The sequence below is a fragment of the Xiphophorus couchianus genome, chromosome 11 (assembly GCF_001444195.1).
Source record: "Xiphophorus couchianus chromosome 11, X_couchianus-1.0, whole genome shotgun sequence".
Lineage (NCBI taxonomy): Eukaryota > Metazoa > Chordata > Actinopteri > Cyprinodontiformes > Poeciliidae > Xiphophorus > Xiphophorus couchianus.
In genome coordinates, this window is record NC_040238.1 from 19,937,622 (window position 1) to 19,959,372 (window position 21,751).

General features: G+C 38.6%; 3 protein-coding genes across 5 annotated transcripts; 1 reads left to right on the plus strand and 2 right to left on the minus strand.

Annotated features, from left to right (window-relative positions):
- Nucleotides 1–1,421: 1,421 nt before the first annotated feature.
- Nucleotides 1,422–15,506, plus strand: LOC114153404 (fibrous sheath CABYR-binding protein). 2 transcript variants are annotated; one of them, XM_028031940.1, is made up of 9 exons: nucleotides 1,422–1,543; nucleotides 1,925–2,064; nucleotides 2,151–2,241; nucleotides 2,387–2,464; nucleotides 12,254–12,346; nucleotides 12,453–13,478; nucleotides 13,568–13,630; nucleotides 13,785–13,887; nucleotides 14,775–15,506. In XM_028031940.1, exons 2-9 carry the CDS (start codon nucleotides 2,055–2,057, stop codon nucleotides 14,877–14,879), a joined length of 1,569 nt encoding a protein of 522 aa, XP_027887741.1. In that variant the 5' UTR covers nucleotides 1,422–1,543; nucleotides 1,925–2,054; the 3' UTR covers nucleotides 14,880–15,506. The 2 variants fall into 2 exon arrangements, with proteins under 2 accessions (XP_027887741.1, XP_027887742.1); XM_028031941.1 differs by lacking the exon at nucleotides 1,422–1,543 and adding an exon at nucleotides 1,557–1,817.
- On the minus strand, nucleotides 5,789–9,462 carry LOC114153405 (tigger transposable element-derived protein 6). Its single transcript, XM_028031943.1, has 2 exons — nucleotides 9,158–9,462; nucleotides 5,789–7,336 (listed from the first exon to the last, which is right to left on the minus strand). Exon 2 carries the CDS (start codon nucleotides 7,328–7,330, stop codon nucleotides 6,029–6,031), a length of 1,302 nt encoding a protein of 433 aa, XP_027887744.1. The 5' UTR covers nucleotides 7,331–7,336; nucleotides 9,158–9,462; the 3' UTR covers nucleotides 5,789–6,028.
- plp1b (proteolipid protein 1b) lies at nucleotides 15,101–21,306 on the minus strand. Of its 2 annotated transcripts, none has more exons than XM_028031945.1 (7): nucleotides 21,133–21,306; nucleotides 19,144–19,327; nucleotides 18,897–19,053; nucleotides 18,506–18,683; nucleotides 18,172–18,245; nucleotides 17,987–18,052; nucleotides 15,101–15,970 (listed from the first exon to the last, which is right to left on the minus strand). In XM_028031945.1, the coding sequence occupies exons 1-7, from the start codon at nucleotides 21,134–21,136 to the stop codon at nucleotides 15,899–15,901; spliced, it is 735 nt and encodes a 244-aa protein (XP_027887746.1). In that variant the 5' UTR covers nucleotides 21,137–21,306; the 3' UTR covers nucleotides 15,101–15,898. The 2 variants fall into 2 exon arrangements, with proteins under 2 accessions (XP_027887746.1, XP_027887745.1); XM_028031944.1 differs by lacking the exon at nucleotides 21,133–21,306 and adding an exon at nucleotides 19,716–19,938.
- Nucleotides 21,307–21,751: the final 445 nt, after the last annotated feature.

Below are 21,751 nucleotides of genomic sequence, written 5' to 3' on the forward strand. Positions count from 1 at the left end.
TACTAGGACATAATCATTACGCCAGAAAGCAAGTCTTTCTAGATCAAAATTAGAAAACTATTGCATTTTAATTCTTAGATGTATAAATTATAAAAACATAAAACGTGCTGCACAAAAGCTGTCACTTATTTTGAGAAGAAATGAATTTTTTCTTTGATGAAAGAACTGAAATTTTGAAGCGTTTAAATAAAACCTGTGATTCATACAAATATTATGGATATTGTAACCATTACCCTGTAAACTAGCAATGTAGTTTTTTAGGCACATAGTAAGATTCATATCTCTATTAACCCAAAATTATTCTTCAAAAAGGAAAGCTGTAGAACTTTTCAATTTATAATTAAATTGCTATGTGGGAATGTGAAATGCAATATAACTCTTCAATTGTTGTTTTCTCTTTTTTCCACTGCCTTTGTAGTATGTCTTTTTAAAAAAAACTTTCTTTACTTATTAGGGTTTACTTTTTTCCCCACTTCAAAAGTTTCTAACTAATCTTCTGTTGAGCTGAACATGTATTTGTTTTTGGCTGTGCAGTTTATCAAGTGAGGGTTTTCCATGATTAGGACAAGATCGTTTAGACAATGTGGATCCAAGGAAAACGTAAATTTTTCTTTATACTGCTTAATGAAAGGGTGAATTAAATGTAATAAAAAAATAATTATTGACATAAAACAGTATCAAAAAGGAAAGACAGAGGGAAAGGTGGAAAGAAGGACACAAAGAAAAAGAGAGCAAGACATGAAATGGAAGGTAAGAAGGGAATGACACAACATTTAGAAAATGTAACAGGAATGTGAAGCTACAAATATTCTTCTATACTTATCCAAACCTGGAAAACAGTGAAATAGGAGAGTAAACCAGGCTGTGAGCTGTTTTTGGATATAAATTGGCATAAACAGGTTCATTCAAGTTTAGTAAGATGCTTGGCAACAAAGATCACTGCGTGTCATTTGCACTTGAATGCCATTGAGTGAAAATGATAATGCAAGTCTCCAATAAGGAAACTGTTAATAGTTTCAGTAGTTTCAAATCCGGTTTTTTCTGATTCCTGAAATCTTGTTAAGTGGAACGGTATGTTTTGCCACAAATGTTTTGCTGGAAAACCAGTAAAAAAAAGCAAAAGCAAGCAGCTTCCTTATTGAACGTAATGTAGCGATGACGGGTTTACAGTTTTTTCCACAATAAAGTCAGTGAGTGAAGGCGTCAACCAGAACTACATTTCTGCAGTGATTTCAAACATTTTCAGATTCTCCCACAGCTGAGATGATGAACCGTGCTTACCTTTTCTTATCAAGAAAGAGCTGCTGCACAAATCTTAATGAATAACATCTTTGGAATGTGGCTTTCCAAAGAGTAAAAAAAAAAAAAAAAAGAGAGAGAAAAAAGATACACCTCTCCAACATCCAACCGTAGAAACCTAAACGCTCGCAGGGGGTGGAATCTGAAATGACAGGTTGTGGGTGGGGAGGTGGGAGTTAAAATATCACTACCAATCTGCCACAAGGACACAGAGGAGGCTTGACAACTCAGCTGACTCAAACAGGTGAGAGCACAGCCTAACCCAAAAAATTGGCCTTTTTCACAGTGGATCTGATCTCGTCTTTGACTTGTTTGCACGGCCAGACCTCATTAGAAAGTCTAAATTGGCTTCATTTTCAATGCATAGCAAATTTGACCTGGTTAATTGGTGCTGGCAGATCCTTATTTAAATTCATTATAAGAGATTAAAAACGAAGCACAGGTCAAAATGTTAACAGCGCCTCAGAGGGAAGACAGAGAAGATGTGACAAGATCTGACAATGTAAATAAAGGCCAAGGTAGATATCTGAGAGTAGATAGTAAACTAGATCATACACTTGTTTATGTCGAGTTGTGGTTAGGGTGAAACTTGTTAAATAGCAATTAGTCATTTCTTTCAATGCAGGTTGATGTCTTACAAGTTGCGGCTCATTAATCAGCTCAGGATAAACGGACAGGAAGAGAGAACATAAGGCTGAGTTCATTTAGTCTTACTCATCGTAAGAAAATCTCAAGTCGAACGTCGGAGAAACACCATGTCAAAAGGCAAGTTGCTCAATGTTTAGGAATGTTTTTTTTAGACAAATTATAAATATTTGCTATTACTAAGTATTATGCTTTGTATCTTTTAGACATTGACAGAAATCAGGTGTTGCAAAACATCAGGGTGCGAAAATCAACTAAGAAGGACTGCTGGTGGATCCAAAGTTCTAACAATGACAAGTGAGTAAAGTTAAACCAGTAATTTGCTGCTAGGCTACAGGATAACTGAGCAGGCAACAAGATGGTTAATTTGTCCAACCTTGTAAAAGGAAGTTGTAGAAATGACATGTTAGAAGTAATAACAAAAACTTCTCCTGTCCCTTAGGGTAGTTTCTGAAGCGAAACAGGAACCTGCTCCAGCGATAAAGAATTCATTGGTCCAGACGAGGATCAAAAGATTCCAGTGAGTTACACGAAAGCCGCTCAGTTGTAGCTAAAGATTTGATCCCATCTGCTTATTTTAAAAATAATACCACCTGTATAACATCTAACCAACTTATTTAACTAAAGTTACTCAAAGTACAGTAAATTAGTAAATTTTTCAAACACATTTTCTTCCAATTAATGTTTCATTAACATTTCTAGATCCAGCAATTTGCAAAAAAAAACCTGCTTCTTGTTGTGTTGCTCAAGTTGACATTGTTCTTCCAAGAATTTCATCACCCTAAAGTAATTAAAGTATTCCAGGCTTCAGGCCCAACTCACCATCTCAGACTTTAACAGACATAAACATTAACTTTGTCCATCAGCTGATTCCCTACAGACCTACAGTGTGAAAGTGACCTGGACTTTAATTACTTCACATTGGGCTAAATATATACTGAAGCATTTTCTACCCTTAGGGAAAACCCATTTGCACAGAATAAACAACAAAATAATTCTTCTTAAAGCCTAAAAGATAAATCACTGATTGTAATTGTCAATCGTTTACCAACCTTGAATATTGAGTGAGCACTGCATTTTAAATACGAAACCAAAAAGCCTAAATTCAGAGTAAGTGATTGTGTGTTTATAATACAGAAATTCACAGCAGAAATGACGAGTTTTTATATGTATATGTGACTTTTTCTCCCACCAACTCTGCTGTTTGACATGGTGTGAATAAGATAAATTATTTTAGCACCAATCCTTGGTTTGGTTTATTGATGTATATATGTAGAAAGCTGCACATTACTATTTTTATTTATGGAAATGGCTAACAAGGCCTTTCATAGAACTCAGAAGTAAAAGGTGCAATTTTTTATTTTGCGAAATTTTGGCAAGTGGGTTCACACAAACACACACAGGTAAGTATACCTTTTTAAAAAAACATTTTATTTAAATCGTCTCCCTGAGAACATGCTATTGGCTCCATTCTTCTGTGGTAATAGCAAATAGAGCATGCAGTGTTCGGATACACTCACTTAAAACTCCTAAATTAAGAACAAAATACTGTAGTAGATTGCACTTGGAGAAAAAATAACTCTGAAAAGTCGCAAACACACATTTGATAACTCTCAAATAACCCTTCAGTTAGGTCTGCTCTTCCTCTGGTGACAAGGATGAGCTGGATTATTATACCGCATCATGTGTTGTGTTGTGTTGTTCCCACCGCATTCGTGCAGCCTGAGCCGTGGCAGCACCAGCCTGAACGGTCGCATTCAGAGAGAGGAGACTTGAAGATCTGCTTGACCAGCCCGCCCACTGACAGCTGAAGAGGCTGCATCTGTAATTATGACTGCAGACGTGGGATGGCACATCTGTCAGCGCGGCTGCAGCCACTGCAGAGTTTTAGTTGCTAAATAACTGGCTGTGACACGTTAAGTTTGCACCGGTTGCGATATTAAACAGCCAACAGTTACGTTTCTGCAGTGGACGTTTGACCTTGCGTTGCTTTGTTTAGAAGCTTTTGAAATGTGTTTGAGGCTCTGTGTGTTTGTGCGTTTTAAATTTAAATAATAGTAAAATAAAAAACCCAGAAGAATCGGGGACCATAGGGAGAAAAACACGAGAAAAACGAGACTTTCTCTGCTCTTTAGACCAGGGGTGTCAAACTCCAGTCCTCAAGGGCCGCTGTCCTGCAACCTTTAGATGTGCCTCTGCTGCACCACACCTGAAAAGGATAATTAGGTTATCAGCAAGGCTCTGGAGAACTGATATACACAATGAGGAGGTAATTAAGCCATTTCATTCCAGTGTTTTGTACCTGTGGAACATCTAAAAACTGCAGGACAGCGGCCCTCGAGGACTGGAGTTTGACACCTGCGTACAGTGCAGGCCACATTTACTGGCACCTCTGGTGCAGATGAATAGCAAATCCTTAAAATAGATTCACGCAATATTATAAAAAAAACACCAACCAAATATGTAATGTGACTACATCTATTGAGTGGGAGAGAAAAAAAAAAAATCACAAAGGGCCACAATTACTGGCTCCCCTGCTGTTAACTCTTTACCTCATCTTTTACCAACAGAGAAACACTGAGCCTTCTCCAACAATATCTTCCCTTAAACTTATATCATGGATAGGATTCACATTTAGGAAGAGAGATGGAAAAGAAATGATGTAGTGTGTGCTGAGAAATGCTTGTGTGGGTTTGGTTTTACACTGCAAAAACAAGAATTTTTTATCTGGTTTCTAACGCAGATATCTTAGTATTCTCAAAATAAGACAAAATTAACTTATACTAACTTTTCAGCACACAATAGGAGCTTGTTTTAAGTCAATAATTCCTTTGAATTAAAATTACTAGTTAGAAGTTAAATAATCTGCTGGTGGAGCAAGACATTTTAACTTATGTTATGGGAAAAATGTCTTATTCCACTGGAAGATTATTTCACTTATAGCTAGTACTTTTTCATCAATGTTAAGGAATTATTTACTTTAAAAAAAGCTCCTATTTCTTGCTGAAAAGTTAATGGTAAGTTAGTTTAGTCCTATTTCAATTGTACTAAGATATTTGCAATAAAAACTAGACTAGGTCTGGTACTTTTGGTGTTTTACAACATATTGTAAAACACCCAATAATGACCCAATTTAAGTGTCTTTGATGCTACGCACTCTGACAAGGTTTTCAAGCCCTTCGAAAGTGAAAATGACCCACAGCATGACAGATCCTCTGCCGTGTAGGCTCAGTCTTAGTCTCATCTAAAAAAAAGAACAACTCCCAGCAGAGTTTATGTTTTGATAGAAGGACAGAAAAGGCTTTTTCTGGCAAGCATGCAAGCAATTGGCTTGCAGATAGTATGTAATTGTTGTCATGGAGACTCGGTGACCTTAAAATGTCACTCTTTGCCGCAGTTCTCTTACAATAATGTACGACAGCTGCAGTGTTTCTTGGCTTATGAAGAACGCTATCCTGTCTATTGCATTGTGTCACATACATGCAGCAAAACGTAAATGAAAATATAAAATACATTTAAAAAAACTTATTTGTTAGAGGTTCAAAGAATTGTCACACCAGTCATTTTGTTGCAAATGGCCAATTCTTGATGACGTAAGGGAATGTATTCCGATTAAAATGGTGATCTTCTTAGTTATGCCACTGCAGTAAAAATTAATCTAATTAAATTAATGTAATTTAATTTAATTAAAAAACTGTTCTATAGAAAGAACTGTTTTTATAGTTCTCCAAGAGGCGCCAATAAATGTGGCCCACACTGTATTGTCCCAATTTACCTTAACCGGCTGGGAGGTAAAGTAGTGAAGCATTGTAAGATTGGCATTGAACACAATGCAGGAAACTAATTAAATATCAACACATCCCTTTATTCTGGCCGGTGGATAAACAGAGCGTCCTGCACGGAAGCAGGGGGGTGGTGCGGCGTGACGTCCCCGCAGGACTACAAACTCACTCGGCATCTTAATGAGCGGGACTAGTCTGAGTTGATTGGGTTTGGCTGAGTAATGTGACCAGCCACGGTTTCCTCAGGAGAACCGACCCCGCTCACCTCAAAGGTACAGACAGTTTGATGAATTGGTAATGAGCTAGGAGGAGGGTCCAGGTGCTGCGAGCTCTGCTACAGAGTGCATGCCTTCTGTCGATTTTAACAAGGAGTCGCCAGCAGCGGGGTCGATGCTGTGTGAAGGCATTAAATGAACCTCATTAAGCACGTAGTGGTTAAGCGGAAAAATGCCACATTTCCTAAAACCTTCCTTCACAATCCGGACACCTTCCTCTTCCTTTGCTATCTGATACGTTCTGTTTAACACCCCCGAGAACTCCTTCTTGCTGAGGGCGAAGTGGCCGTCGGCGCCGCTGTCGCCGTCCCCGGAGAGAGAAGCGAAACGCTGCTTCAGGACCACGAAGAGGCTGGTGTCGAGCGGCTGCAGGATGTGCGAGCAGTGGGGAGGCAGGCAAAGGAGGATGACGCCCTCTTTCTGAGCCGACTCCACCACCTCCAGGCTCACCGGCGACTTGTGGCCATCGAAGATCAGCAGCAGAGGACGCTCCTTTGCTGCATGAAGGAGAAAATGTTTGAGGAACCACTTCTTAAAGAGCTCTGAGTTGACGTAACCAGATTCCGACCACCCGTAAAGGGCATCAGGTGGACCTTGAGTCTTGTAGCACACTCCTCCTGGATAGGCCTTGGAGTAGATAACAAACGGAGGAATGTCTTCTCCAGCTGCGTTGAAGCAAGCCAGGACAGAGACGTGGTCCCTGGAGCTTGGCGCTGGCTTGTAGCCCAGACTCGTGGGCTTGGAGAGGACGGCCTTCCTCCTGCCCAGTTGGTAGCCCGTCTCGCTACAGTTGTAGATCTGGCTCGGCGAGTCTCTGAGCCCGTGTGTGTCTGCGATCGTGCTCAACAGACGAAAGAACTGATCCACCGCTTCCTTCCTGACACACACTGTCCTCCCACGCACAACATTGTCTGCTGGCTGAATAGTAATGTTCTTTTCTTGCCTTTTTCTAAAATTGAGCCACCACGTCTGGCCCAGTTTGGAAAATGCCACCCTCCGGTGCTGCCGCTTATAAATGGACGATGCAAAGGACACTACCTGCTGCTTGGTAAGTGGGAATCCATGCTTGGACATGTATAAGGAGAACTCCACCAGCAGCTTCTCGTCTGCGGAGGTGATGAGCCGAGCCGGTCCGCTGCGGCTCCCAGGTGTCACCCGTCCACTCACTCTGTCTCCAAGCGAGGACTTGGGGACGCCAAACTCCTTAGCCGCCTGCCTCACTGTGCTCCTCCCAGACTTCACCTCTATCAGAGCACGCTCCATGGCCTCCTCCGTCCATTTCTTCTTTTTCTTGCGCCCAACTTTGTCAAGATGGTTTCTGGACGGCATTTTTTTCTAAACAGACAGGCAGAGGAAATTTAGACTTTAAAGATTCACTTCATATCTGTGAACTAACCAATATAAACATCACTTAATATACTAAGAAATTTCACAATTTGGCATCTAGATACAAATCAGTACTAAAATAAAAATATATGGTAGTTTATATTTTTAGTATTTAAGCAGGATTTCCCCCAGTGTATAATAAGCCTGGTGGGCCGCCAGACTTTACTTGTTCCCCCACAAGGCTATGCGTTACTTATTGAAGTCTTTTTAAAATGTTTGCATTTTTAAGAATTTATAGTTGATGTTCAGGTATTAATCTTCCAATCTTTCAATAACACATAATTATCAAGTGATGTTTTCAAATTTCCTGTCAAATTTAAACATTTTTCAACTTAAAAAGACGATGGGCTGCCTTGGCACCCAACCACCAGGCTTAGCAAGTGCTCTGGGGGAAACCTTGTTTAAGATGATTCATATTTTAATACTTTCATTCTTTCTCTTATTATTATCATTGAAATAAATAACAGCAATGATGAAACTTAAAATTTTTTAAATGAAAAATGACAAATGTAAGAATAATAAAAGTATTAAATAACTGGTGATGAAAGCACTGTCTTTAAGCTAGAAGATTATTTTAAGTCTGTCAACCTCTCTTACTATTTTCACAAACCTTTTTAAGAAATGGCAACAGGTTTTGGCTGTCTGAGGGTAACAAAGTGGCTTAAGGTCCAATTTCAGACCTGTTCTTCTTGACTAATTATTTTATTGTGTGTTGACAGAACACTTCATCTCTTGAGTTCAGGAGCCTTTTTATGTCTGAATAATTCATAGGTGAGAGCTAAGTGACTCACCAAACAAACTAGGGCTGCACAAAATTAGGAAAACATTATGGTAATATTGTTGAAAAGTGCAAAGAGAATATCGTTTGCAGTTACCCTCCTTCTCTTCCTATAATAATGTCCCTGTCACCTTTCATATGCTTCTGCAGCTCGGTTACTTCCACAATAAAGTAGGACAATCCATCAAATATTCAATTCAACAGAAATATTCACCTACCAATGTCTTATCTGTTTTGTTTTTTTTAATTATTTATTTCTGCAAAAGAGAGCGATTTAAATAGGCGAACATTACAATTAACCTTGCAGTACTGATTGAACAAAAGGAAAAAATATATTTTCTGTAACAGTATAAATGTTAGGACACCTGCCGACCTAACAGTTGATGTTTCCCCCTTCAGTTTGAAATAACTTCTCAGCTCACTCAGCTGGCCTCATTCTACAAAATAGTTTCCTTTTGTAAAATTGATAAAATTAATTTAGTTAAAAAAAACACCCAGAAATACCCTCTAGTGTAATTTCTATAGATTTTAAACGAAAACATTTGATTTAGTTCAGGTTTATGAAATATCTCTTTTGTGTACACATTTTATTTTGTAGCAGCGGAGGCAAAACTGGCTCTGAATTAAAAGGGTTGCTGACTACTTCACGGACGTCGGAAGACGGAAATTTCAAACGCTTCTTTTTTTCTGATCTTCTGTTTTCAAGACCAAAATTGAACTTTCTACGTCCTAAATTAGGTTTTAAAAATATTCAAATGTGCTTTATTTGTATGTTTTTTTTTTGACAACATACATTACATAAAGCAGTAGCGACAAAATCGATTCTCCTTAACTTTTAAGAGCCTGAAAGCATCAAAATACACCATGCATAGACTCCAAGGAGATTCATGATGGAGACGTTCAAACATTTGAAATTATACTGCGTTATATATATATATTTTCTGCTACAAAGACGTCTTCTTGCGACTCTAAAATTGTCAAAGCGTACTTACGGGCCAGGGAAGATCCTCGTAATATTCTTATCTGGTGATAATTTCTCCTGTGTTGGTTTCTCCGTGATGAAACGTGAAGGCTGCTGTTCGTGAAGTACGATGCTGTGCAGTCTGAAGGCTTCTGAGGTAGTTTTGAAGTTGACAACATAATAGTTACAGTTTGTTCATTTAATACTAACCGCTATTTCATCTCCCGGCTCCAGAAACACAATAAATTATATATTATATAGCAGGAGTGGAGACATTTCGTCTTCCCCTAGCTTAAGACTGCTACAGCAAGGAGCGCAACCGGAAATAAAGTTGGGTTAATTTCAAAACAAAAGTATTAAAGCGACCATTACCAAAATAAGTGCCCAAAACTTCAGAAATTAAAAAGTAAAATCAATAGAAAAATATGTTCAAATTCTGAGTTCATTTTGTTGCATTTTATTTAGCCTATATAATTAGGTTGGATATTGATTATATTTTATGTAATTATTTAGAAGATTTAACATAATACTTTAGATTTAATACGTGTTTGCGTTCTCCTACTTCTTTTCAAAAAATGTTTAATTGCGTTTTTATTTCAGATGTTTTTAAACCATAATTTTATTAATTAAGCTTTTCTCACATGTACTTTGTCACATGAATAAAAAAAATGTCTGTTTTTGCTTGTTTATTTATTGCTTATATTTTTGAAATACAACTTAAACAATTATAGTTTAAATTAATTTATAGTTAACATAGAACCTTAAAGCACACAAGGTAGTTAAACTTGAGCAGGTGATAAAATGGTTTCTATACGTACACCTTTTACAATGGTTTTGAATCCAATAATAGAAAATTGCTGATAATCAATATGGCGATTGAAATTCTTGGGTGAAATCCAGGTTTTACTCAATTTCTTTTTGCTGTAAATAAATAATTTAGTTTTGTGTATTTTTTGGCAGGAATAATTTTCTGTACATCTTTGCATTGTGTTGGAGACGGTCTTATTATATATGCTCTATGGAGTGTCCAGCAAATTGATTTATTGATTCACCATGTTTGCATGTCTCAGTTGACTGTTAAAAAGCATCATCAAATGAGACACTTTTCCGCTGTCTTCTGATATATTGTTACATAAAGAGTAAGCCATTTGCTCAAGTGACTTTATGATGCTTTGTCCGCGTTTCATTCAAGCTTTATATCTATAGTGGGCAGCCGCTACTCATTTACCAGTCTCCTCTCCTGTTCCACAACAACGTGTCCTGTGAGAATTAAGCTGTGAACAAACACAGTGTTGATATTTAAAGCAGAATTTATTAGTTATGGAGCTCATATACTCACTGTGTTTATCTCCCAGAGCAGATTCTTTGTGCATATTTCTTTTGCAAATATAGCTCACTACTTGGCTTATATTGTAAAAGGAGACTACATTATGTTCTGAAACCCCAACAAAAGCATGAAAAAGTCCACTGTATCTGACAGTAGAGCCTTTAAATGTGACTGCAGTTTTGAGTTGGTTTGAACCTCATGGAAATATTCCAGAGATTTGTAATATGAGGTTTTAAGTGACAAAGTTCACTTTCAGTTGTGTTTTTTACTCTGACCTTTTAACATCAGACAGTGTGCCGTATGTATTGAATTTTAATTCAGAACAAGCTGTGCAATGTGAGTCGGTTCCTTTTGTGCATCTGCAAAATCATGTTTTAAGGGATGATCAGAATTCTTTGGATGAAGTTCTAGTAAAGATGTTGTAAAGTAATATATTACCTGCAATACAGATCTTTCTGTATAATCCAGATTTGTTAGTCCTGGTTGACTTGTTCAAAAGCAGTGATGAAGCAAAACAGATTTCTAAAGATTGAAAACAACTATAATTTTGTTGTAGACACTTACACAAACATTATCTTATTGGCCTTTAAACTGTCTTTATATTTGCATTGGGTGGATATTTATTAAGAAGAGAATTAATATGTTCATGGGAGGTAGAAGGCAGTGGGCCCTCCAAGATCTTCTTGTGTAAAATCACATAGTGAAAACAGAACGAGGTCAAGCATTTCCAAGTAGAGTAACTCTCTTGCATAAAATTAAATAAATAAATAAATAAATAAATAAAATACCAAACAAAGATCTGTGATATTTTTGCTTTCTATGCCGTTTTACTTATAATTCTGTTTTCAGTTGTGTTTCACACAGGAAAATGACTGGTGGTGCACCTAGATTTAGCCTCTGGGTTCATGCAATCTGGATTTATGCTGAAAGAAAATATAGAGCAGATAACTCTTGTAAAGGCTGCATTTAGTGAGTGATCATATAAACCTATATATATATATATATATATATATATATATATATATATATATATATATATATATATATATATACAGTACAAACCAAAAGTTTGGACACACCTTTTAATTCAATGAGTTTCCTTTATTTTCATGACTATTGACATTGTAGATTCACACTGAAGGCATCAAAACTATGAATAACACATGTGGAAATATGCACTAAACAAAAAAGTGTAAAACAACTGAAAATACCCCTTATATTCTAGTTTCTTCAAAGTAGCAACCTTTAGCTGTGATTACTGCTTTGCACACACTCTGCATTTTCTTGATGAGCTTCAAGAGGTCGTCACCTGAAATGGTTTTCACTTCATAGGTGTGCCCTGTCAGGTTAATAAGTGGGATTTATTGCCTTATAAATAGTCATGAAAATAAAGAAAACCCATTGAATTAGAAGGTGTGTCCAAACTTTTGGTCTGTACTGTACATATATATATATATAGATATCACAAAGGAAGATGCTTGATAATTCGCCTCCTATCATAAATTCCTGTTTACATAGTTATTTATTTCTTTAAAGATAATCACCTAATGTAGATGTGAAAATGATTTAGGTTTGCTAAATTGCTTTTCCATAAACCTCCACAATGTTTTCTCAGATTTGAGCTATAATGACATTCTGCTTTCATCTTTGCTTCTCTCCAATCAGCTGTAATAAAAACTCCCACCGTACTGAACTTTAAAATAAGGTTCCAGGTTTCTCAGCTTTTACTTTTACTGTAAATTGTCATTGATGCTATCAGATGAATTTTTCTGAAAGTTGTCTTTCACCTTTTTGTTGTAGGCCTTCAGCTAATCAGACAAACAATGATGTTGATTGTATTAAACCTGATGATTCGACTGAGGAAACAAGAAAAAATACCACGAGAAATACAAAGTTAGTATAGAACATCCTCTTTTTAACTGTGTTTGCAAAAATGCTGTAGATCTACTGTGTATCAAGTGTTTTCTTAATTATAAATAAATATCATGCTATGTTACAGACGCCAATCACCATCCAAACAAGCACAAGAGCAACAGCCAGTCATAAATACAAACAATGAAAAGAAGGAGGTGGAATTCAAAGCACCAGCTGGCGAGTCCAATGTGGAGCAGAACGGGGAGGATGTTAAGGTCTCTGCAGATGTAAATAATGAAGAACAAATTCAACCAGTTTCTTCAGAAAATGGTAAAGTTGATGCAGCAGAACCACCACCTGTCCATAAAACTGCAGAAGTCAAAGAACAAAACCCTGACACTGATTATCAGGTTTCCCGTGATCTTGGGGTAAAATCAGGTGCAACAGGCACTGCAGAGATTCCTGCTCCACCCCCAGAAGCTTTGATCAAAACAGACACAAGTAGTTTGGAGGACGGAGGGGAGACAGTATCCATCCAAACTACAGAGGGAAGTCGAGAGAAATCCCTGCTACCTGCAGAAGAAATTGTACCCGCTGCCTCTCCATTTATTGTGAACACTGCTACCCCGGATGAAGACATTCCTCCTCAAGCCAGCGTGGAACCTAACATGCAGTTCGAATCTGTAAGCAAGTCACCTGCTCAGCCTGGAAATGAAACACCTGCAGAGGCCAGTAGTGAAAAACAACCCCCAGAGCAAGTCGACAATGAAACTGTTGAAGCTGAGGTTGAGGCGGAGGTGGAAACCCCCGATGTTGATAATGCAACACCCCGTGAGGAGGCTCCTCCACTTAACAGTGTGCAACCAGTCGCCTGTACTCTACCCGAGTCACAGGATGAAATCCAGGCAGTTGACAATATTGTTGTTGAACAAAGTGTTGAGCCATCATTTGGAGATGAAGTACATTCCATGGATTTGAACATTGAAGATGCTCTTAAACCCATACCGACTGCAGATCCTGAAGCTGTTCAGAATAGTTCAGATTACAGACCCATTAATCTGACAGATGCCCTGCATGTGGAGGCACCCCAAAAAGAATCTGTTCCTAAAACTGAAGCTCAAGAACAGCCTCATCAAGAGGAACCTAATCCCCAGCCTGACGATGCTAGGGTGTGAGCATGCTTTCACAAGCAGTAGAAACATGACGATAAAACACTTTATATTTATTTATTTATTGATGATTTTTTTTAATATACCGTAGTTCTGAAGGCCTTCAGAAGCCTGCAGAAGAACTAAATTCAACCCAGGTTTTTGAAATATCCAGGTAAGTTTTCAGTAGGTCATGTCACATCTCTAAGCATTAGCATGGTTTGGCATTTCTTATAGAAAAATGTGAGGTGTAAAAGGTATTTAAAGTTATAATTAACACTGGAAGCTTTACACTGTGAGGTAATTCAATGTTTTCACATTTCTTTTAGTGACGGAACCCCTTTTTGCTCTTACTGCAACAAAATAATTGATGGGAACGTGAAGATCACTTTGAGCGAACCGCCCATGGTATGCCATGAAGAATGCCTCAAGGTTTGCATTTCTTTCCATATTTGATTTTCTTAAAATACAAACTTTTCATACCCATAGAATTTTTAAAATATTTCATAAGGTTATAACCACAAACATTAATGTATTTTATCATGATTTTATTTCATAGTCTACACAAAGTACTCAGAGTAAGCTAAAACATTCTCCACCCAACTATTGATGCAATTACAAACACAAGTATTTTGGGTATTTCTTTACTTGCTTTAAACATCGAAAAACTAGTTTGGGCTCATTTCTATTTTCAAAATAGTGAGCTATATTGTAAAGGGTGTCTAAATATAATTGTTTTGAGTCTTGCTGCAGATTCTCAATCCAATTTAGGTCCTGATTTCTACATAATATCCTTTTGTCAGAGACATTCCATCGTAGTTGGGAGCAGCACCTCTGACAAACTTACTTGTCCTTGCTGAAGAAAAGCATTACTACAGCGTGATACTGCAATCACCATGATTCACAATGCATGCTTTAGGGTGTTGTTTTACTGTTAGTACTTTTAAAGATTTCCTCTCATTCCAAAAAGTTTAAATTTTGTTGTAATCAAACCAGGAGGCCATTTGACACACACTTACTAACCCAATGGTTTTCTCTGTAATTAGGTGACCTCTGATTAGAACTGGTTGCATTGCACGTCACACATATCCAATTTTTACTTGCAAAACATTTTTTAACCATTCACCTTCTTCCCTCCACGCACAATTAAACACTACTTTGTGTAGATCTGCACCATGAAATCACCATAAAATATGTTGCGATTTGTGGTTTGAACAGGACAAAATGCTTTAAAGACAAAAAGGCGTTAATACGGTGTGTGGTTGAAATAGTAACGCTTATCATTGCTTAATGTTAACCAATGTTTGTGTGTTCTGCAGTGCGGCGTTTGTGCTAAGGCCCTGGGAGAAATGCCGATCGCCATGTTCTTGCTTGGCAAAGTGATCCACTGTGGAGACTGCTTTGAAAAAGCTCTTAACTTTTGAATTCTGCTGGCGGAAAATACTTTCTGTCACCAAGCTTAGAGTGAATAATGTGCTCTCTGAGAATCTCCCCGGTTTTGCCCTTGATCTGTACACTGTTTTACTGAATGTTTTCTTTCACTGAAAAGGAGGACATGGTGTGATGTGATGTTTAAAAATCGTGTATTTACAAAGAAATTACACAGTGCTAATTACCACAGATGCTTGAATAAAATGCTCCATAATCAGCATAAATTATTTTAATGCCATGTACAGGATGTGATTAAAATAAAATTACAATCAAATCCTTTAGATCAAATCAATCACTTAATTAGCCTCAATTACAAATAAGCACACTCAACACTGGTCAGCTTCAGAGCCGTTATTTAAATATCGACCTCTCTGTTGCTAATTTTAGGTAATCATGAAGGCAATTACTCACGTTTAAGAGAAACAAAAATAAAATAAAATGCACAGCAGATTTCTTCTGAAGAGAGAAGCTCCAGGAGAAACTTTGGTACATTCAGCTTCACCTGCTTTAGACTCATGATGCTCATGGGCGAGTTGGAGATAATAAGGCAGCAGCAAAAATTATATTCACAAACCAATATCTGCACCAGTAAACACTGTACAGGATGCACACAGTTATGACTTGCAAAGCAAAGCTGTCGTTGCTCTTAATTATTCATGAAACCTCATACATCACAATCAGCTCCAGAAAAGCCTCACAGAGCGAATTAAAAGAGAGAGAGAAAGAGAGAGGGAGAGGAAAAGAGAAAGAGAGAGAGAAAATGAACAACAAAGCTAAGAGAATCATCTGAAAGGATGACTTGTGAAACAGGTTGGGGCTCATTACGGTGGGTGAATTATCTTCCTCTCTTTGTCTGTTGTTCATATGTAACAGTAAAGACAGACATTGATCTGTTATCCAAAAAGAAAAGAAAAAGGACTGCAGATGATCCAAGTTTGAAAAGTTTCTGTTTCAAGAAGGCAGGACTAAAACCTGGAGTTGGACGAGTATCTCATAGCCAGATGTGAAGCACTTAGCGAATTCCTTTTCTGCCCAGGAACCGCAAGACTGCGTAGTTGTAGGTGGTGGGAGCCAGATAGAGAATCTGAAAGAAGAAAAGCAAGGACAGACATGAAACAGCATTAATATTCTAGGTATATACTGAGAGTGTATAACATTCAGTAAACAGACGCAGAGTGAAACAAATACAATGCAATCTTTGGTTCCAGATGGTTAGAAAAAGGCATGTGGATGTTTTCTGCTCAGGACTTCAAAAATTGATTGGAGTATTGTTCCTGATGCCTGCGGCAATAATCAGGTTTAACAGCTTCCTTGTTATTCTACACAGTCTACTTGGAAAAATCTAAAATAGGAACCAGATGAATTAGAGAACAGGCTTCCAACTAAAAGCAAAGACACGCAGGAGAAACAACAATGCAATTTAGAGAGGTCAACTAACCTAAAATGCATGTTTTATGTCTGTGAGAGGAAGCGTGAGTACCTAGAAAGAACCCACACATAAATGGAGAAGACATTCAAACTCCATGCAGAAAGGCCCTGGCCTGGATTCAAACGAACAGACCTTCTTGCTGCAGGGTATATGACCTTGTTTACTGAAGTAGGTCCAAGATACATTTACAGTTCCTGGGCATAAAAGTGAGTGCTTCAAACTTGAAACTCTTAGTGATATTTGAAGTCATATCTTTAAAATAAGAATGGAAACAGCTCTTGAATTGTCAGGTTCTGTTGACAGAATCAACTAACAAAGACTGTCTGGCAAACTCTGCCTGGCCAGACTTTGCTATAAAACAATAAAGAAGCCTGGCATTCCATTTGTCTTGCAACAGTTTGGGTACTCACAGAAAATCTAAACTGTAAGAGATATCACAAGATATGACTGATTTGTAAGCACTGTGATAACCCTAAGATGGACTAGCAGCTGGTAATGAAGCTAAAGTCAGCATCTGCATCAGACATATAGGCACCAAATTCTATTTAAATCTAAAATACTGATCAAACATGAAATGGATAAGATTAAGAGTGAGATTAAGAGTGATGAAACCCGTGTTACATTTGTAAAAACATAAAACAGAAGGATCCTCAGAGATTTTTTTTTTTTATCAGTATGACTGTATGGCATTTGGTGATCATAAAAAAACAAAACATATAAACCAGCTATAAATGTGCAATAATTTTCAGGAGTGATTAAAGAAATTGGAATTATTAGTTTCCCCCTGAATTTTGCTCATTTTGATCAGTCAGTCAATCAAGTTGATGTGTAGAGCACAATTCAGCAACAAGGCTGATCAAAGTGCTTTACATCATAAAAACACAACAAATCATAAAAACAACAGAAACCAGTGACAAACATTTACATTTACAAAAATGCCATAATCAAAAACTTCAATACACATCAAATATGGCGGTCAATGTTCTACTTATTATTGTTGAAAAACAACTCCAGGAACTCCAAACAGGTGAGTTTTAGTCTTGATTTAAACAAGGAAGTCAGTGTTTCAGCTGTTTTGCAGTTTTCTGGAAGTTTGTTCCAGAATAGCTGGATGTAGTTACAACCCTGTCATTTACGTAGAAGCTTCTGTAAAGACAGCAGTGGTCCACAACTCATAACAAAGACCATCCCAGATGAAACACTTCAAAACAGGATGCATGGAGCAAACAGGTTCTCAAGACTCAATATGTGTAACAACCAAAAGGTTGCAGCAAATCAAGTGATTATTATTGTCTACTGCCTTTCATCCCACCTTAATTTTTCTTTATGTATGTCATGTGGTGTGGTACACACTGAAGACAACAATATACTTTAACAGCAGGTTACTATGCCAACAACCATATATGACCAGTGTGGTAAAGGGTGTACAGGTTTATAAACCTAAATTTTTAGGTTCAGCCATGCTTCTATTTTGTTCATATTGTCTCTGCCCACTCTTAATAGCATTTGCTTGAAAATATATCTTTGATTCATCAAAATGAAAATTCTAAGAGAATCGTCTATCCTAGTAAGATCCAAATTACTCTCAATGTTTGTACAATACTCCACTCTTAAAAAAGAGATAATCCTCTTTAAACTTTAAGCAAAATCTGTAATATATTGAGTCCTTACCAGCGCCAAAAGGGTGACTCCGGCTCCTGCAAATGTGGCTATGTACAAGTCATAGGTGGTATGGAACTGTAAGAAGCAACAAAAAAACAATTGGTTTGGCTTATATTAAATAAAGACTTTCCTACAAATGCATTCCAAGCATGTAGCATCAAACAAATATGAGTGATCCCTTGACAATAACTCACTTCGCTGGTTTTGCAAATAGCCGCCAAGGTCATTCCACAGGACTTGCCCGGCATCACATCCCAAGGAAGCAGACCTGAAATGAAAACATGACGTGAGCGAGGGCTCTCCAACTAATGCTGAATCATGACAGGGCTGTGATGCATGAACGCTCCGTTTTACACGCAGCACATCAGAGACACAGCGATGAAGAATTATCTCCATCGTTTCATAGCAAATTCAACCATCGGTCTCATGGCCACTCCCCGTCGATTAATCCCCCTTGCTCCCAAGGACACATTAACACTCTCATTGGTGGGAGGGGGGATGCAGTCAGTCATTGTAGGAGAAACCCACCATACTGCCTAGCATCCATGCAGATCCAGCTATGCTGATTAATGCTGGGGGTGGTTTCAGCCAGGATGTTGATGTTGTGGCAGGTGTGCTCCATGTTGAACAGAAAGAAGACCGGGATAGCGGAGAAGGCAAACACTGCCAGCCAGATGAAGGCCAAGATGTATGTGACTATAATGAACTGTTGAAACAAGAAAGTTATAGATTAGTTGCCTTCAGGCGCTCAGGTGTCAACCTGAAAAATGTGTTTTCGTTCAAATTGGTCATCAACCATAATTAATCATTCCGAGGAGGAGGGGGAGGAGGGGATACAGAAACAAAGAGGGTTTCATTAACACAAACCAGCATTCAGCATCTCAACAAGAACCTGACGTCATGTTCCTCCCCGACTCACCGTCAGGCTGAGGCAGCGGCCACACTGGGTGCTCCTGAACTCCCCAAAGGTTTGCTTGACCGCACTTGTGGTGTAGAAACCCTCAGCCAGAAGCAGGATACCATAGAGGAAGAAAAATGATGCCAGCCCATAGATCACGAACTGGAAGTATTTAATACTGGAAAAGTTACAGGGGGAAAGTCAGTCGAATGGAAAATGAAAGCAATATTTGAGAGCTCTTATGAACTCATCCAAGTATATAACTCACAAAGACGCCATGACCTCAAAGTCCTTAGGGTCGCGGGCAAAAGTCTTGACCAGTTCCTCCGTCTGGGCCAGCGCCTCATGCCCACAGCCACAAAACAGGGCCACGCCGGCGTAGCACAACAAGGTGGCCACCAGGGATGGGTAGGGCACTGCCCCAATGCACCGGATACAGCAATCATAGCAACCTGAGGGGGCATAATATATCAGCACACAGGCGGCACATACCGCACATATAACCACACAACACATCAACGTCACTGCAGAGGGGGGCTCTTTCACCCGGTTGGGGAGCTATGAGGAAGGTCTCGCTCTGGCGGCACATCCATGAGCACGTGTCAAACCCCCCACAAAAAAGCAACAGAAAACAAGGAAAAAAACACAATTAGACAGCAATAACAAACAAGAGTTCAAACAGCGTCTTCCAGCAAAGCGTCCAAACTAAAGCAGTCGCCGCCGCCCTCACAAGCAGACTTGTGCACGTCTTCCGGTTTAAGCAGTCGTGTTGAAGCATTTAGCAAATATCCAAGGGGTTAATAATAAATGTGTTGCCAGAAATTGGATAGAGAAAAGCACCTAAGGCTTTGCAAAGCCAGTGTTGTCTGACCGGAAACATTTGCTGCCGGTGATGCCTTGCTCTGCAACAAGAAAAGATCCAGTACCAAGCAGTGATGTACAACGCTGCCTGCGAGGTTACGCTACTGTACAATATTGCGACGCTTCTGCGCTGATTTCATACGTATCTGATGGCTCTTCTGCTTGTGCCAACTCCTCACAGCTTAGTCCCAACTAAATCTGGCCCGGCCCCTCTCTCTGCGATGGTCACAGGCGTCACCGGGCCATTCAGGGATGGTGGTGAAACCCTGGGGGGCCTGAAGAAAGAGTTTCTCTTTGTGGCTGGCGGGTACAATATCCATTGTGTTTGGAGAGATCGGAGATGAACAAAGGGCAGTGATGTCAAACAAACAAAAGGCCATCATGACACCAGAAACGGTGTCGTGCGTGATGGCAGAAGGGGTCACCGGGACCATTTCAGCACCGCTGGCTGTGTGTGACTATTGCCTATCCACAGCTGGCTGAGGCTGGCACTGAGTGTCAGTGTGGGCAGGGGGCTGGGCTCAAAGGTTCAAAGAGTGGGTGGCAGGAAAACGAGAAGAAAGGGGGGCAATTCAAACAGTTTCCCAACAACAACAACAACAACATTCAGCTTTACAACAATTACACAGGAAATCCTGCAGATTCTTAAATCTTTATGTGTGGTTTCATAAAAGTCTCTAAAAGGTCCTCAAAGCATCTGTGTTCTTAATGCAGAAAAAGAAACCATGTGTTGAGCTACTGTCTTCCCAAATTATAAATCGTAACAGAAGGAAGCGCAATAGTTTCCGAAAAATAATAATAGCGGCATGTAGTCGCACACAAACTACTGCAAAAAAAAAAGCCACTGTTGCCTCTGCTTAGAATTCATTCAACTGGATCTCACATTAGTTGCAATAAATATGCAAAGGTTGCTGAAAAAAGCATGCTAAAATAAGCCCACAACGTTTTTAGAAGCAAATGATAGAAATCTCCTTCTCGTGGGTGACCCGGCATGGACTAAGCAAGATCAGATTTACTCCCCCTCAATCTCAGACTCTCTGATTTGACTTTGAATTATGCTTCATAAGATCACTGAAGGAGATGAGGACCACTTTCTGCACTGCAAAATAGTCCCCACTGAGCACTTGTGGTGTTTTCCATTAAGTTTGAAATCATCTTTGCTTACTGAGCTTGAAAGGTGATCCAGCTGTAAATGAATATTTGAACCTAGAAATGCGTTTACATACATGGAAATTGCAGGAATAATTTGCGAGCATGCTTTGCCCACAGTGCAAGAAGGTCAACACGGTGTCCAAAGACATATTAAAAGGCAACATTAGCAAGTTATTGAAATTCACAGTTTTCAAATCTCATTAATAAGAGATGATAAGAGTTATTAAAAATTCTGTGCACTCACCCATGTCCAGAAAGAAGAGCGGGGATATTGAGGTTTAGCTGGACGGCTTTGTGACTGATATGAGGATATGAGAAGTTATTCCCTGCCACCCTTATAAGAATCTGACTCGAGCTTTTGTCTCATCAACAATACATAGAGCACATCTCCTCGAGTCACATCTTAAAGTCACAAAGCCCCATTTCAGCTGCCAGTCATTATTTGTGTAGCCGCTAGGTTCAGGAAGGGGGACGAGAAGAGAGGCCAAAATCCTAATCAAAACTTTACTTGTTTTACTTTATATAGGAACTCTTCTGAGTATAATTGTTTTTCCTCTGCAGCATTTTTATAAAAGGTGGTTTTACACTGCAACACAAATTTAGAAGCAGAGATAGTTTTTGAAGCTATATTTGCATAAAGTCTCAATCTATTTAAACCTACTCACCTGTTCAAAATAAAGAATATTTGACTCTATTTGATGAGTCCTCTCCTTTTCCCTTTCTCCTCTTCTGTTTTATTTAATATTCTAAGTACAAAATACATTGTCGTCCCTGTTCGTTTAACTTTCTTATATCACAGACTTGTTTAACTTTGTGCACAGTAGTTTGCAGGATGCATCCAATTAACTTTCACTTCTAAATGT

Bases quoted from the DNA above. Each gene is read 5' to 3' on its own strand.
- plp1b (XM_028031944.1), bottom strand. From the start codon at position 19,755: ATGTTTCCGGTCAGACAACACTGGCTTTGCAAAGCCTTAG. The intron at 19,328-19,715 runs GTGCTTTTCTCT...ATGCCCCCTCAG, and splicing joins CTGGCTTTGCAAAGCCTTAG to GTTGCTATGATTGCTGTATC. The intron at 19,054-19,143 runs GTGAGTTATATA...TAACTTTTCCAG, and splicing joins TTTGAGGTCATGGCGTCTTT to TATTAAATACTTCCAGTTCG.
- LOC114153405 (XM_028031943.1), bottom strand. From the start codon at position 7,330: ATGCCGTCCAGAAACCATCTTGACAAAGTTGGGCGCAAGAAAAAGAAG.
- LOC114153404 (XM_028031940.1), top strand. The intron at 2,465-12,253 runs GTGAGTTACACG...TTTTTGTTGTAG, and splicing joins ACGAGGATCAAAAGATTCCA to GCCTTCAGCTAATCAGACAA. The intron at 13,631-13,784 runs GTAAGTTTTCAG...CATTTCTTTTAG, and splicing joins CAGGTTTTTGAAATATCCAG to TGACGGAACCCCTTTTTGCT.